Below are 14,433 nucleotides of genomic sequence, written 5' to 3' on the forward strand. Positions count from 1 at the left end.
TTCTTCAGTTTATTTCATCACAATGCGTTAAATTAAAAAAAAAAAAGTTTGCTTCAAATAAACTTACCACTCAAATTAATAACGAAACTGTTGTGGTGTTATGATTATGCGTTGAGTAATTGCTACATCTAGCGGTTGAAAGTGGACTTTCACTTAAATCCACGTTTCGCCACACCAATGCAATCAAGAATGTTTATTTTCTTATCTCAAAATCGCATTCGGTGTATTTATTAATTGATTAAAAAATGTGTTTTGAAATGTTTAATATGTCACGCCATATATAATACAATTAAAAACAAGAACATCTGATAGCACTTTTAATGCAAATAGACGTGTGTTTATATATACATTTTACATATCCCACAAAATAAAGCCTGGATAAAGTATTCATATTTTCTTGTCCATAAGATCACTTTCTTGATGTACATTCAGGAAATAATGTCGGCGACTCGGTGGTCCGTTGCAGCGACTCTGAGGAGGCTGCTCAAGGGGGGGGGGATCAAGTGTTTTGTTCACTTTTGGCTACTTGTTATGCTAATGCTCTTCTTCCATTTCGAGGCTGCAAAGAATAAAAACATCATGTTTTCCAGTTTTGTTTTTCTTTTTCAGATCGATTTCTCTGTCATACCCGATAGAGGAAGTAGTGGCCTCTGCTTTGAATTCCGCCAGGTCCCTCCAGTTGCGCCTGTGACAACAGCACAATATAAAAAAAGGTAATGTGCATCCTTAGCCCCAAATAATTATTTTGCTAGCCAAAAAAGCTACACTACATAGCATGTGTAAAATATATTGTAATACAGACGCGCCCCGACTGACGAACATTCGAGTTACGACGAACATTTTTGCGAATACAGTATGTCGAATAGTGATGTGCCGTTCGCGAACGAGCCGGATATCTAAAGTGAACGTAGAGAACCGGTTCCTAACAATGAGCCGAAAATGGGAGCCGACTGTTTTTGTCTTCGATTCCCCGCCTCCAGTCTTCGTTTAAAGCCGCACGTGATTGGTCGATATCCGTGGTAGAGGATGGAGGGGAGAATTACAGACACATGCAGCAGTGATAAGGGGGAGGGGTTAGAGAAGAGAGGTGGACATATATTATCACATTATGCTGTTATTATTATTCAATTATTATCTTTTTTACTAGTTGGTATGATAGCATTATTTATATGAAAAGCAAATTAGTGACAGCTGATCATCAGACCAGAGTAACCATATGGAACGTGAAAGTTAGTGCATGCTTTCTGAGCACATATAAATCAAGCCATATAAATACAAATATTTGATATAGTGTATTTTTTACATGAGTAATTCGTTTTTCACATAATTTTACATGATTTTAGGTAGTTAATTTAAGCAACAAAAAAAACAGGAGCTATTTGGTAGCCAAAACAACCGGACAAAGAGCCGAGCAAATACAACCGTCTCTCTGAAAGGAGACGGAATTCCCATAACGACTGCGTACTGTGCTTCACGCATACGCACACAGAAACTTTGGAGTTTTCACGGGCTGGATGTTTACGCGACAGACACCGAAGCTGACCAATGAGCGCCCAGCTATTCTGAAGTGTTGCCAATAAATTCAGGACCTGAGCCGCTTTACAATTGGCTGTGTAGAGTATGTGGGCGGGGAGGAAATCCCTCTTCCCCAGGTGGCACGTAATACGTGCCAGCGGCTTCAGTAATACTATTATAACACTAATTTAGTGACATTTATACGTTCAAACAAGAGAAGGAACACTTTTAAAACATGAAGTAGCGTCTGCTCAACAAATAAACACACCATAAATTGCCCAGTGCTAAAAAGCAGGCATAAATTCATCTATATGTGCGACAACGGTCAAAACAAAGCGTTATTATACGCTTTTTGTATGCTAATGCTATCGTTGGCACTAATTTCGTGACATTGCTATGTTCACACATGAGTAGAACACATTTAAAACATGAATTGGCGTTACACGTGGACAATTTAAGGAACGAAGATGGACGTTTTTGGAATGTTAGTAAGAAACTACACTTCGTCATCAAATGGTGAGTATAGTTTTGCTTTTTTTTTTAATGTTGCTGTGCCGATGACCATTTTGTGTTAATGAGGCTTTTTCTGTAGCAACAAAGGTACATAAGTCTTCTTGTGCCGGTCCCAAGCCCGGATAAATACAGATGGTTGTGTCAGGAAGGGCATCCGACGTAAAAGCTTGGCCAAAACAAACATGCGGATCAAACCTCTGAAGATGGAGGACACTGATTCGCTGTGGCGACCCCTTGAAGGGAAAAGCCGAAAGGAAAAGAAGAAGTTTCAGTAATGGCTTACCGAAGACACAAGGATAAATGTCGTCGTACTACAGTAGGTGTGAATTTATTTTATGACTGTTAGAGCGTCTGTGTTTTATATGTCCCCGTTCAGTGTTTGACTTAAACATATACAGTAAAGTCTCGTTATATCGATATTCAAGGGAGTCCGAAAAAATATCGATATAACCGGGACTATCGATATATCCGACCCTGTTTGCATGTAATTTTCTCCGTGCGTGCATAGAAATAGTATCGATATAACCGGGACTATCGATATATCCGATATCGATATAACGAGACTTTACTGTAATTCCATACAAAATATAGCACTGAAGCAACATACAACCAAATTCACCTTAAGATCAACTGCTCGGAACGTATCTCGTTCGTAAGGTGGGGAGCGTCTGTAATTCTTTTTTTTAGTCGCTATTTCCAACATCAAAGAATATGTCGTGGTTCCACTTTTGTTCATTTATTTATTTGTTTAGTAGTGGTACTTAATTGCACCGAGAGTCCTCTCTGTTGTCGGTTATGCAGACTGGACACCAAATGGAGTAATGGCTGCAATGCCGGGCCCTGGTTGACACAAAGACAAAAACAAGAAAACTTGTGAGAGACATCCATTTTATAAACAGTCAAACCTCGGTTTTCGAACATCTTTGTTCTCGTCCAATTCGGTTTTCAACCAAAAATTTATTTTTTTTATACAACCGAAATTCTGTTCTCAATCAAACTGAGCGGACCGGAATGCGCCACTTGAACTACCCTGCGCCTTTTTTATACCTGTACGTCACTTCCTTATATGTCACTTCCTCTGTCATGCCTTCCTCATTGTGACCGACACACTAGTATTGTTGAATAAAGTTTTTTTTTTTTACCAAGAAGCAGACGTGTTTGGCTGAGATCTCTGCAAATCGGGTGTTATCCTCGCGTAGCGACAGCTGGGATAGGTGCCAACATGCCCCGTGGCAGAAAAAAAGAGAGATATGTTTTGATGTTCCAATGTAATGTTTGTTAAAATTGGTGAAATTAAAACATATTGCAGTTTGTTTTGGTAGTATTTTACAAATGACCTGCTTTATTATCACATGTTTAAACAGTTTATGCTGTAAAATAGTTAACAAGTGCTTTAAAATGTTTTTGGGAACGGATTAAAGAATTTTACATTGATTATAATGGAACATATTGTTTTGGTTATCGAACAAATCTGTTTTCAAACAGGTTTCTGGAACGGATTATGGTGAAAAACCGAGATATCACTGTATTTGTCTTATAATATTGAGAATCACCATGAGTTTCAATTAATTCATTCGTTTGTTCATTCATTTAAATATTCTGTTGTTTGTTTACTTATTTATTTTCAAGGCAATATGATTGTGTTTTTTCGACAGGTATTTGATACACATTCGCTCACCTTTCTGTTATTTTCTTGTCCTTTCAGTTCCTGGGAATAAAAACAGACAAACACATTAATAATTAAACAAACACAAATAAATGAATTAATGAAAAAAATATATAGAATATTTTATATATGTATATATAATATATATGTATATAGAGAAGGAAATATTAAAATAAGAGAGTATATATATATATATATATATATATATATATATATATATATATAATAATATATATATATATTATAAAGTATAAAAAAGTTATTAAAATTTTATATATACATAAAATTATATATATATAGATTATAAAGTATAAAAAAAGTTAAAAACAATTTATATACAGGTAACATCTGACTTACAACCGGTTCGACTTACGACCATCCATACTTACGACCACAGCCTTCAGACCTTATTTTTAAAATTTTAATTCTACGCCTGGCACCGCAACGCGCTAGCAGGCCGGCAACGTGTACGACAATTTTGGCCAGCCAGCCAGCATCTTACTCTCGCACAGCAATCGACCGTGTGATTGCACCAGAGGGGAGAGTTTGCGAGTCATTTAGCCTCTGGGTCTCTATTCAACATTTCGAATGGATTTCGACTTACGACCGTTTGATCGTAACGGAACTCGGTCGTAAGTCGGATGGTACCTGTATACACACACACACACACAACAAGTGTGTCTTTATACTCTATGTATTGCATAGGGATTTTTGTCTACCTGGGTCTTCTGGGCCATCATTAAGAAGAAAATTTCCCCCAAGATGTCAGATGCCTGCAAAAGATGATGTTTTAGATTTATTATTGAGCTCTATTTTCATAGTCAGTAGATCCCGATTGTCTTCACAGAATTTCAAAACTCATAAATTTGCTATGGTGTTTTTATCAATTTAGCAGACAGCTCTCAGTCAAGCTCGGTTAGGCCCATGTGATGGAACAGTGAACTGGAGATGCGCCTAGTGACGTGACATAAAGTCAACTTAAGAAGAAAGAAGTGATGATACCTGACTGGGAGGCTGCCTCTGGTCAACGGTAGCTTGCCAAGGTTTTACTGGAGCACCTTTTTGTGTGAGCACAACACAAATGCTACAGTTAGCCAAAAATAAGCAACTTGAATCTAAACAGTTTCCCCATAAAGATGAACAGAAGATGCATGGCGAGAAGCTGAAAGCTTCTCCCATTATTATTTTTTTTTTTTTTAGATTGCTATCAACATGATTGCCGCTTTTGCCCATTAGCTTACAGAGCTAATGGTTTTCTCTAGAACACGCACACTTATTGTGCTGACGTAGGTTTGGTTTACCCACCACGGATTGAATCATTCCATCGTCCAGAATTCCACTGAATCCAGTATCACATTGAGGCGGTAAATCAATCAGGCTTTCTCCAATTTGCCACAGCGAAAGAGAACATTATGTTTCAAATGGATGAATGGATGGGTGGATTTTGTTATTCATTGAATAGATGGGTGCATGATGGATAAATAATATCAATTTGTTGGATTGATGGTTTGATCTATTGGATGGGTGATTTGAAGGACTAAATATGAATGCGGGTCTGGATGACGGGTTGATAGATGCTCTTTTCAAATTGTTGGATTGGTGGTTATCTATTGGATGGATGAATGCATGCATAATGTTGTCAAATGGATGGATAGATCTTGTCAAATTGATGGATGGATTATTGGATTTCTGGATGGACGATGCTGTCAAATGGATGAATGGATTTAGTTGTTTAATTGATGGATGGACAATGCTGTAAAATCAATGGATGGACAATGCTGACAAATGGATGGATAGATATAGTTGTCAAAGTGATGGATTGATGGATGGACAATGCTGCAAAACGGATGGATGGAAATAGTTGTCAAAATGATGGATGGATTGGATGGATGGACAATGCTGTAAAATGGATGGATGGATATAGTTGTCAAATTGATGGATGGATGGATGGATGGATGGACAATGCTGCAAAATGGATGGATGGAAATAGTTGTCAAAATGATGGATGGATTGGATGGATGGACAATGCTGTAAAATGGATGGATGGATGGATGGATGGACAATGCTGCAAAATGGATGGATGGGTATAGTTGTAATAATGATGGATGGATGATGGATGGACAATGCTGCAAAATGAATGAATGGCTATAGTTGTCGTAATGATGGATGGATGGACAATGCTGTAAAATGGATGGATGGCTATAGTTGTCGTAATGATGGATGGATGGATGGATGGATGGATGAATGGATGGATGGATGGACAATGCTGCAAAATGGATGGATGGCTATAGTTGTCGTAATGATGGATGGATGGATGGTTGGACAATGCTGTAAAATTGATGGATGGATGAATGTACAATGCTGCAAAATGGATGGATAATAATAATAATAATAATACATTTCATTTATCAGCGCCTTTCAAAACTCTCAAGGTCACTTTACTGTCACCGGATACGTTTTTCTGTGCGTGAGCAGTGGCAGCCACATGCGCCAGCGTTCACTCAACTCGGAATAACTCAGTTGTCAAAATGATGGATGGTATGGATGGTATGGACAGACAATGCTGATGGATGGACAATGCTGCAAAGCTGATGGATGGATATCGTTGTCAAATGAATGAATGAATGGATGAATAAATGGATGTATGGACAATGCTGTAAAGTGGATGGATGGAAATTGTTGTCAAATTGATGGATGGATGGACAATGCTGCAAAATGGATGGATATTTGTCAAAATGATGGATGGCTGGATGGATGGATACCGTTGTCAAATGAATGGATCTATGGATGGATAAATGGATGGATGGACAATGCTGTAAAGTGATGGATATTGTTGTCAAATTGATGGATGGCTGGATGAATGCACAATGCTGCAAAATAGATGGATAGTTGTCAAAATGATGGATGGATGGATGGATGGATGGATGGATGGATGGATGGATGGATGGACAATGCTGATGGATGGATGGACAATGCTGAAAAATGGATGGATGGATGGATATAGTTGCCAAATGAATGGATGTTTGGATGGATGGATGGGTTTGTTTGGATGGATGGGTAATTCTGTCAACTAGATGGGAACCAAATTGATGGTTTTATCTGATAAATGGACGGCTGTACGAGCACCATGGAAGTCGGTGTAAAAATCATCATAAAAAAATCTGATTCATAAATTAAACATATACACATGAAAGGAATGTAATTTTTGCACGCTAACATTAAAAACAGATACGAGTCACATTTCATTTTCAATATGACATTTTGTCCAAACGTTAAATTTTACATTTTAAAAACGAATAACTTAAATCTGCTGCTTATAAGATACTCACAATAACATAAGAAAATCATTGGATTGGATTGGATTTGCCTTTATTAGTCTCGCACTGGAGAAATTACATTTCACAGCAGCAAAGTGATCATTATTCTATTTATTATAATTATTATTATAACGGCGGAGAACACAAAGGATACATGAAAAACAAGTCCATAAGCGAAGCATCACATTTTGATTTGCCATTAAAAAAACAACTTTTCTAGAGTCTCAAAGTCCATCTTACCGTGAATAAAAGGAACCGTGGCGAGAACCAGAAGGGCGGCGAGGCAAACGCCGGCCACACTGACCGCACTCGCGTTCCCTCGACTAAGCTTCGGCAAGCCCCCTCCCCTACCTCCGCTGCTGCTACTGAAACCTGCATGCTTCTTCTCATGATTGGCCATGTTTTCCCTTTCCCTCAAACGTTTGTGACTTGTGAATGACTTTGAAGCAGGAGAGGAGTCGGGAGTATATGAAGGCGGCTGCCACTCACTTACTCACCATTGGACTGCGTCATTGGAGGAGGCCCGTTAGTGCGTGGTAGATGATGGAATTGGCCACCGCTTCATCATATCATCACAGAATGTTAAGTACTTAATTGCGTCCACTAATGTTCAGTTAGATCAGAGTTTTTCAGAATACAGTGATACCTTGGCTTACGAACTTAATTGGTTCCCAGACAGAGTGTGTAAGGCGAAAAGTGTGTATCCCAAAAATTAATTTCCCATAGGAAACCATTAAAATGACAATAATCCGTTCCCAGTTCCCCATAAAACATAATTTTCTACTTTCTAATTTTCTCAGCCTTAAAACTACACAAAACATACCTTATTTTATGTATAATAAATGTGCTATTGTGTTATAATTAAAGAAAGAAACTGTACTGTATAATAAAGTTGTTTTATTTACCTTTGTGATGGTCCATGGCTTGATGGAACGGAGTGGCCGGTTTCATCAGCATTAAACAGTTGATGAGGAACGTAGCCTTCTTCTTTCACCATCTTGAGGAATGATCCCTTGTAGGTGCTTTCTCTGTGATAATTTTACCTAGTTCCTCATCAATTGTGTTCTGTTTACCTTGTTTGATAGCTTTTTGCATCAAGCGTACAGATGTATTGTGCGGGTTATTTGTGGAGCCTGATTGATGGGATATTATACAGTAAAGTCTCGTTATACCGATATCGGTTATATCGATAGTACTGCTTATTACGATACTATTTCTATGAACGCAAGGAGAAAATTTACATGCCGCAGGATCGGATATATCGATAGTCCGGTTATATCGATATTTTTTCAGACTCCCGAGAATATCGATATAACGAGACTTTACTGTATCTGCGAGACTAAATAAAAATAACAATAAAAAATAAATGAAATACAATACAATACAGAAGATACAATGAAATACAATACAATCAGATAAAATAAAAGGAAATGGACACAATGGACTTTAACTCATTCACTGCAAAACAATGTGCAAAAATGTGTCCACTCCAGTGCCAGGGTTTTTGTCATTTTCACTGTTTTCACTTTCAATGTTGACATTTAGGACTACATAAACATTCAATGCAGCGTCAGAAACCTTAGCCTCTCTTCTTTAATCAGAAAAAAATAGTTAATTCCTAAGTCATACGGCTCTGGAGTTATCTGAGCTTCAAAGGGGGGCAGCTGTACAAAATGCAATACGTACATATTGTTTTCTACAGCGCTTTAACAACAGCTGAAGCTGGAACAAACCGCTGTTGTCGTCTCCACCCATGTCCGTCCTCCGACGCTCAATTCTCCATCCATCCACTTCCTGCCGCGACATCACAACAACGATGCTCGTGAGCAATCCTCACATTCAAATTCATTCTCAGTCAAACGTAACCACACCGTTTTTTTTTTCTTTCTTCATTGCGAGGCAACGTTCCCCCTTGTGGCGTTCCGTCGTTTCCAAGGCGCCTTGGAAATGTCAAGACCTTTGAAATAAGTTGATGTTTATTATAACAGGGACTTACACGTGCCCGTCGTAGAAGGGCTTGTTTGCGTTCAAACTCCCCCCGGGAGCCGATGGTGGGATACATTGCAACCTTTGTGGATCAACATCACTCGACAGATGGCAGCCGTGTTTGCCTGAAGTGAAAACGCAAAACATGTGCAAGCATTTCGGAGATCACTAGTCTATGGACCATCACAAAGGTAAATAAAACAACTTTATTTTACAGTACATTTTCTTTCTTTAATTATAATACAATAGCACATTTATTATACATAAAATAAGGTATGTTTTGTGTAGTTTTAAGGCTGAGAAAGTCTCGCGAGACCTTCTTTACTGTTCTATCAGAATCACTGACTTACGTGTTTATATAAAACAATACATTTGAATATTTGTTCCGTCGAATTGTAGTAATTTATTACTAACTGTTTCTAATTTTCAGATGATGATTCACCAATGTGGAAAAAAACTGCCGTAGTATTGCGCAATCTGCTTCCATGTAGGTACAGTAAAGTCTCGTTATATCGATATCGGTTATATCGATAGTACCGCTTATTACGATACTATTTCTATGAACGTAAGGAGAAAATTACATGCGCGCAGGGTCGGATATATCGATAGTCTGGTTATATCGATATTTTTTCGGACTCCCGAGAATATCGATATAATGAGACTTTACTGTACTTAATTTCAGATTTTTATTTATTTATGTATTAATTTGTTTATTTGTTTTTTAATTAATTAATTTATTTTTGTATTTATAAGAAACCTGGATTTTTTTAAATAAATCTGGTTTTTAGATAAATCATATTAAAAAAAGTATCTAATCCATCATATATCTAATCCCTAATATTGCATACGGTTTTATAATTTGAATGTACAGTAAAGTTATCGTTATATCGACTTATCGATAGTCCGTTATATCGACTATTTCTACGACCGTTACATGCAAACAGGGTGTCGATAGTCCCGGTTAACGGGACCCCTTGAATATCGATATAACGAGACTTTACTGTGACTCGTTTTGTCGGATGTTACCTCGTACTCGGATATTACCTGTATATATACTGTATATATTATTATTGTTGTTTTTATGTTACTTCCGGGTTGACTGAACGCTGACGCATGTGGCTGCCGCTGCTCACCCGCAGGAAAAATATCCTGTGGCTGTAAAGTGTCCTTGAGATTTTTGAAAGGCGCTTATAAATGAAATGTTTTATTATTATTATTATTATTATTATTATTATTATTATTATTCATTTTTTTCACAATTGAGTGAATGAACTCTGTGTAAACAAGTTCTGAGCAAGGTCAGCTATGTACATCTTCAATTTGTTGTGTAAAAAAAAAAATAAACAAAAATCCTAACATTACATCTGTGTAAGCTCTCAGTCGTACAGGAGTGGTCCATCGATGAGAAGGTTTCTTCAGCCGTCATCGAAACCTTACACTGAAAAAGATACGCACATTACACTGAAAAAGTGCGCATTAAGTCTGTGAAACGAAAAAAATTGCTTATAAAAGCATTAGATGTTGTATTTAGATAATAACAGTATACTGTAAAAAAAAAAATCCACACTGCGTCAGATTTTTACTTCTGCTAACCCTCACAAACATCCACAATGACAACAGTCTCCCCCTTTTTTTTTTACACAGATGCTCTTTGTAAAAATGACTATCAGTCAGACGCTTGCAAATTACATGATTGCTTTAAAACAAAAATGGCACGTATGATCAAACTCGTAACTCTTAACAAGCAAAGAGGCGTAATAGGCTCTCTCATGCTCGCTTGGCTCCCGGGCACATCTTTGACATGTAATTTGGCTAGCGACTGAGCGCTTCAGCACGGGGTTATAAAAGTAGGGCATTCACACTGACGACTTTACAGCCCTCTCGAGTATGGGGGGTGGGGGGGGGGGTTTGGACTGTAGGACAATGGCACTTGAATAACAGTACAGTACCTTTGAAGTGGTGCTGTTTGCCAAATGTAAAACAGAGTATGTGAAAGTTTGGTACTTGGTCATTCAATAAATAAATACATAGATAAATTTAAAAAATGTCAAGAAAATAAAACAATACAGTAAAATAAAATAAAACAAAACACAGTACTGTACAGTAAAATACAAACATAAAATACAATGCAATACGGTAAAATGAAATAAAACAAAACAAAATAAATACAGTAAAAAACAAAACATACAATACAGTAAAATAAAAGAGAAGAATATATAAAAATGAAAAGAAAAGAAACAAAAAGAAAATACAATACAATCCAGTAAAATAAAATAAGATAAAATAAAATAAAATGAAATGAAATGAAAAAAAAAAAATCAAATCTAATAAAACAAAATACTATAAAGGAAAATACAATACAATCCAGTAAAATAAAATAAGATAAAATTAAATGAAATGAAAAAAAAATCAAATCTAATAAAACAAAATACAATAAAAGAAAACAAAATACATTACAATACAATAAAAAAAAATGAAATAACAAAAATAATTTAATTAAATAAAATATCCCAAAATAAAATACAATAAAATGAAACAAAATACAATACAATACAATAAAATAACATAAAATAAAACAAAATACAATAAAATAAAATAACATGAAATGAAACAAAACGAAATAGAATACAGTAAAATAAAAGAAAATACAGTAAAGTCTCGTTATATCGATATTGGTTATATCGATAGTCCCGCTTATTACGATACTATTTCTATGAACGCAAGGAGAAAATTACATGCGCGCAGGGTCGGATATATCGATAGTCCCGGTTATATCGATATTTTTCGGACTCCCGAGAATATCGATATAACGAGACTTTACTGTATAAAAAAGAAAAGAAACAAAAAGAAATCACATCAAATCTAATAAAGCAAAATACAATAAAATAAAACACAATGCAATACAATACTATACAATACAATACAATTAAACCAAAAAAAATGAAATGAAATGACAAAAACAATTTAATTAAAAAAAATACCCAAAAACAAAATAAAATAAAATGAAACAAAATACAATACTATACAGTAAAATAAAATAACATAAAATAAAACAAAATACAAAACAATACAATACAGTAAAATAAAATACAATCAAATACTATCAAATAAAATAGAACAAAACACAATACGATACAATAAGCTAAAATAAAATCAAATGAAAAGACATGAAAAAATACAATACAATACAATACAGTAAAATAAAATAAGATGAAATGAAAAAAATAATCTGATAAAAATCAAATAAAATGTAATAGATGGGTTGTCTTCCCAACTCACTAATAATAATAATAATAATAATAATAATAATATAATATATTTCATTTCTAAGCGCCTTTCAAAACTCTCAAGGACACTTTACAGTCACAGGATATTTTTTCCGCGGGTGAGCAGCGGCAGCCACACGCGCCGGCATTCACTCTATGGGTTACAAATGACAAGGTTGGCCAGGCCGAGCTGCCACCCGTCGCCATTTTGAAACTAAGTACAGTAAAGTCTCGTTATATCGATATCGGATATATCGATAGTCCCGGTTATATTGATATTATTTCTATGCACGCACGGAGAAAATTACATGCAAACGGGGTCGGATATATCGATAGTCCCGGTTATATCGATATTTTTTCGGACTCCCTTGAATATCGATATAACGAGACTTTACTGTACTTAAGTCGAACTCCATTTTTATGCTGTTCTTAAACAATTTCGGTGACGACTGGCTGACTCTGTGACTCACCCTCCTGAGCCATGTTGCCCCAATTATTCTATGGATGGATTTTTTTTTTCTTTTCATCCTCATTCATTCACTTTGTCATGTCACTTTCAGCCAACTGCAGGACTCCAATGGAACAATCGAACAGTATCTTTTGGATGGTTTGGCTTTGGAGGAGACCTAATGTGCAAGAACGCGTGCAAATATATTTATGCGCGTATCTGTGTGACTGGTGATGCAATCTGCAGGGCCCCCGAAAAGGGCCGCTGCAAATACCATCCAGATAGAAACTCCAAGCCGGATGTGATAAGAAAAAGCTATCTGCCACTCATCGGCGCTGTGAATGTCAAATTTACGTTGCGGCAAAACCCTTTTGTTTGCTCGTCACACCTGCGCTTCAACCCTGGCCTTCTTGCTCGACTGAAAAAGGAACTCTCGCACCACATGTGGGGTAAACGGCACTTTTACCGATACTCCATTTCAACCAGCTTTCGTAATCATATCAATTTGGAACTTTTTTTGTGTGTGTGTGTGTGTGTGTGTGTTTTGCGCCGTCCGTGTCGACGTCAGCACTGGCCTTTTGACATTGAGCAAATGAAAGTGTCAGAAGTGCACATCAGGGTAAATGAGTCATGACTGTATGAAAAATGTGGCAAATGCTCCAAGCAGCAGAGGAAGGAAAGCAGCCCGTGTGCGTTTGGAGAATGATTTTACTGTCATGTTGACCCAAACACATTTATTATCACATCGCTAACATGAACTATTCCAACATTCTTTTGTCTACAAAATTATAATAAATATATATTTCATTTATAAGCGCCTTTCAAAACTCTCAAGGTCACTTTCCAGTCATAGGATATGTATTTCTGTGGGTGAGCAGCGGCAGCCACACGCGCCGGTGTTCACTCAGTAACTCAAATAGATAGAAAGCTAGATAGATAGCTAATATATTAGCTAACTAGCTAGCTTTTCATGCTTTTTGTGTATTGTTTTTATTATGACTGTTTTAAATTTTGTGAAGCACTTTGTGGTTTTATCTGTGAAAAGTGCTGTATAAATAAGTCTTACTTACTTACTAATAGATAGCTAGCTAGCTACTAGCTATGAGCATCAATTTATTTTTTGTCTGTAAAATACCAGATTTGACACTTTGACTTGTTTAATGTTTTTTTTCTATGTGTAAATACAAGTCATTTTATAATTATATTATTTTGAACTTAATGTGCAAGTGTGTGTGCGCGTGTTTACGTAGTTGTGTGTATGATTCTTTCTGTGTCAATGAGTGGCAACAGGAGGTTGATTTTTAAGATAGCTAGCTATTGAGCTAATAGATAGCTAGCTATCGAGCTAATAGATAGATAGCTATCGATCTAATGGATAGGTAACTATCTAGCTAATGGATACCTAGCTAGCTAATAGATAGCAAATAGCTAGCTAGCTAGCTAGGTAGCCAGCTAGATAAATTAAACAAGTATGACATTAGATATGCCGATACAAACTATAGTGAGTGTTTTTTTTTAATCACAAAATGTCATCTTATCATAGAAAATGCCACCAATGGGGTACACGTATGATGACAATGACACGAGGCTGTGAAAGTCACATTCACCGTGTGACGGAAGATTTGGGTCTCCTCACAATAACAAGGTAGGAAATGGCACCATCGGGCATTCTCTGCAAATTATTCGTTAAGAATCCCTCGGTCATGTTTTTGAAAATACTTA

General features: G+C 36.4%; 1 protein-coding gene and 1 long non-coding RNA gene across 2 annotated transcripts; one reads left to right on the forward strand and one right to left on the reverse strand.

Annotated features, from left to right (window-relative positions):
• Position 1: 1 nt before the first annotated feature.
• On the reverse strand, positions 2–7,430 carry nmu (neuromedin U). Its single transcript, XM_089000239.1, has 7 exons — positions 7,252–7,430; positions 4,697–4,752; positions 4,414–4,467; positions 3,707–3,736; positions 2,800–2,868; positions 629–685; positions 2–559 (listed from the first exon to the last, which is right to left on the reverse strand). The coding sequence occupies exons 1-7, from the start codon at positions 7,409–7,411 to the stop codon at positions 530–532; spliced, it is 456 nt and encodes a 151-aa protein (XP_088856365.1). The 5' UTR covers positions 7,412–7,430; the 3' UTR covers positions 2–529.
• LOC148895234 (uncharacterized) lies at positions 1,399–14,355 on the forward strand. The gene is made up of 3 exons (XR_016115498.1): positions 1,399–2,031; positions 2,108–2,344; positions 14,255–14,355. It is a non-coding gene; the product is annotated as an uncharacterized LOC148895234 (long non-coding RNA).
• The last annotated feature ends 78 nt before the right edge of the window (positions 14,356–14,433 follow it).

This window comes from Hippocampus bargibanti, linkage group LG07, assembly GCF_051943395.1.
Source record: "Hippocampus bargibanti isolate YZ-2025 linkage group LG07, ASM5194339v1, whole genome shotgun sequence".
Taxonomy (NCBI): domain Eukaryota; kingdom Metazoa; phylum Chordata; class Actinopteri; order Syngnathiformes; family Syngnathidae; genus Hippocampus; species Hippocampus bargibanti.

Bases quoted from the DNA above. Each gene is read 5' to 3' on its own strand.
- nmu (XM_089000239.1), bottom strand. From the start codon at position 7,411: ATGGCCAATCATGAGAAGAAGCATGCAGGTTTCAGTAGCAGCAGCGGA. The intron at 4,468-4,696 runs GTATCATCACTT...CATCTTTTGCAG, and splicing joins AGAGGCAGCCTCCCAGTCAG to GCATCTGACATCTTGGGGGA. The intron at 2,869-3,706 runs GTGAGCGAATGT...TGTGTCAACCAG, and splicing joins GACAAGAAAATAACAGAAAG to GGCCCGGCATTGCAGCCATT.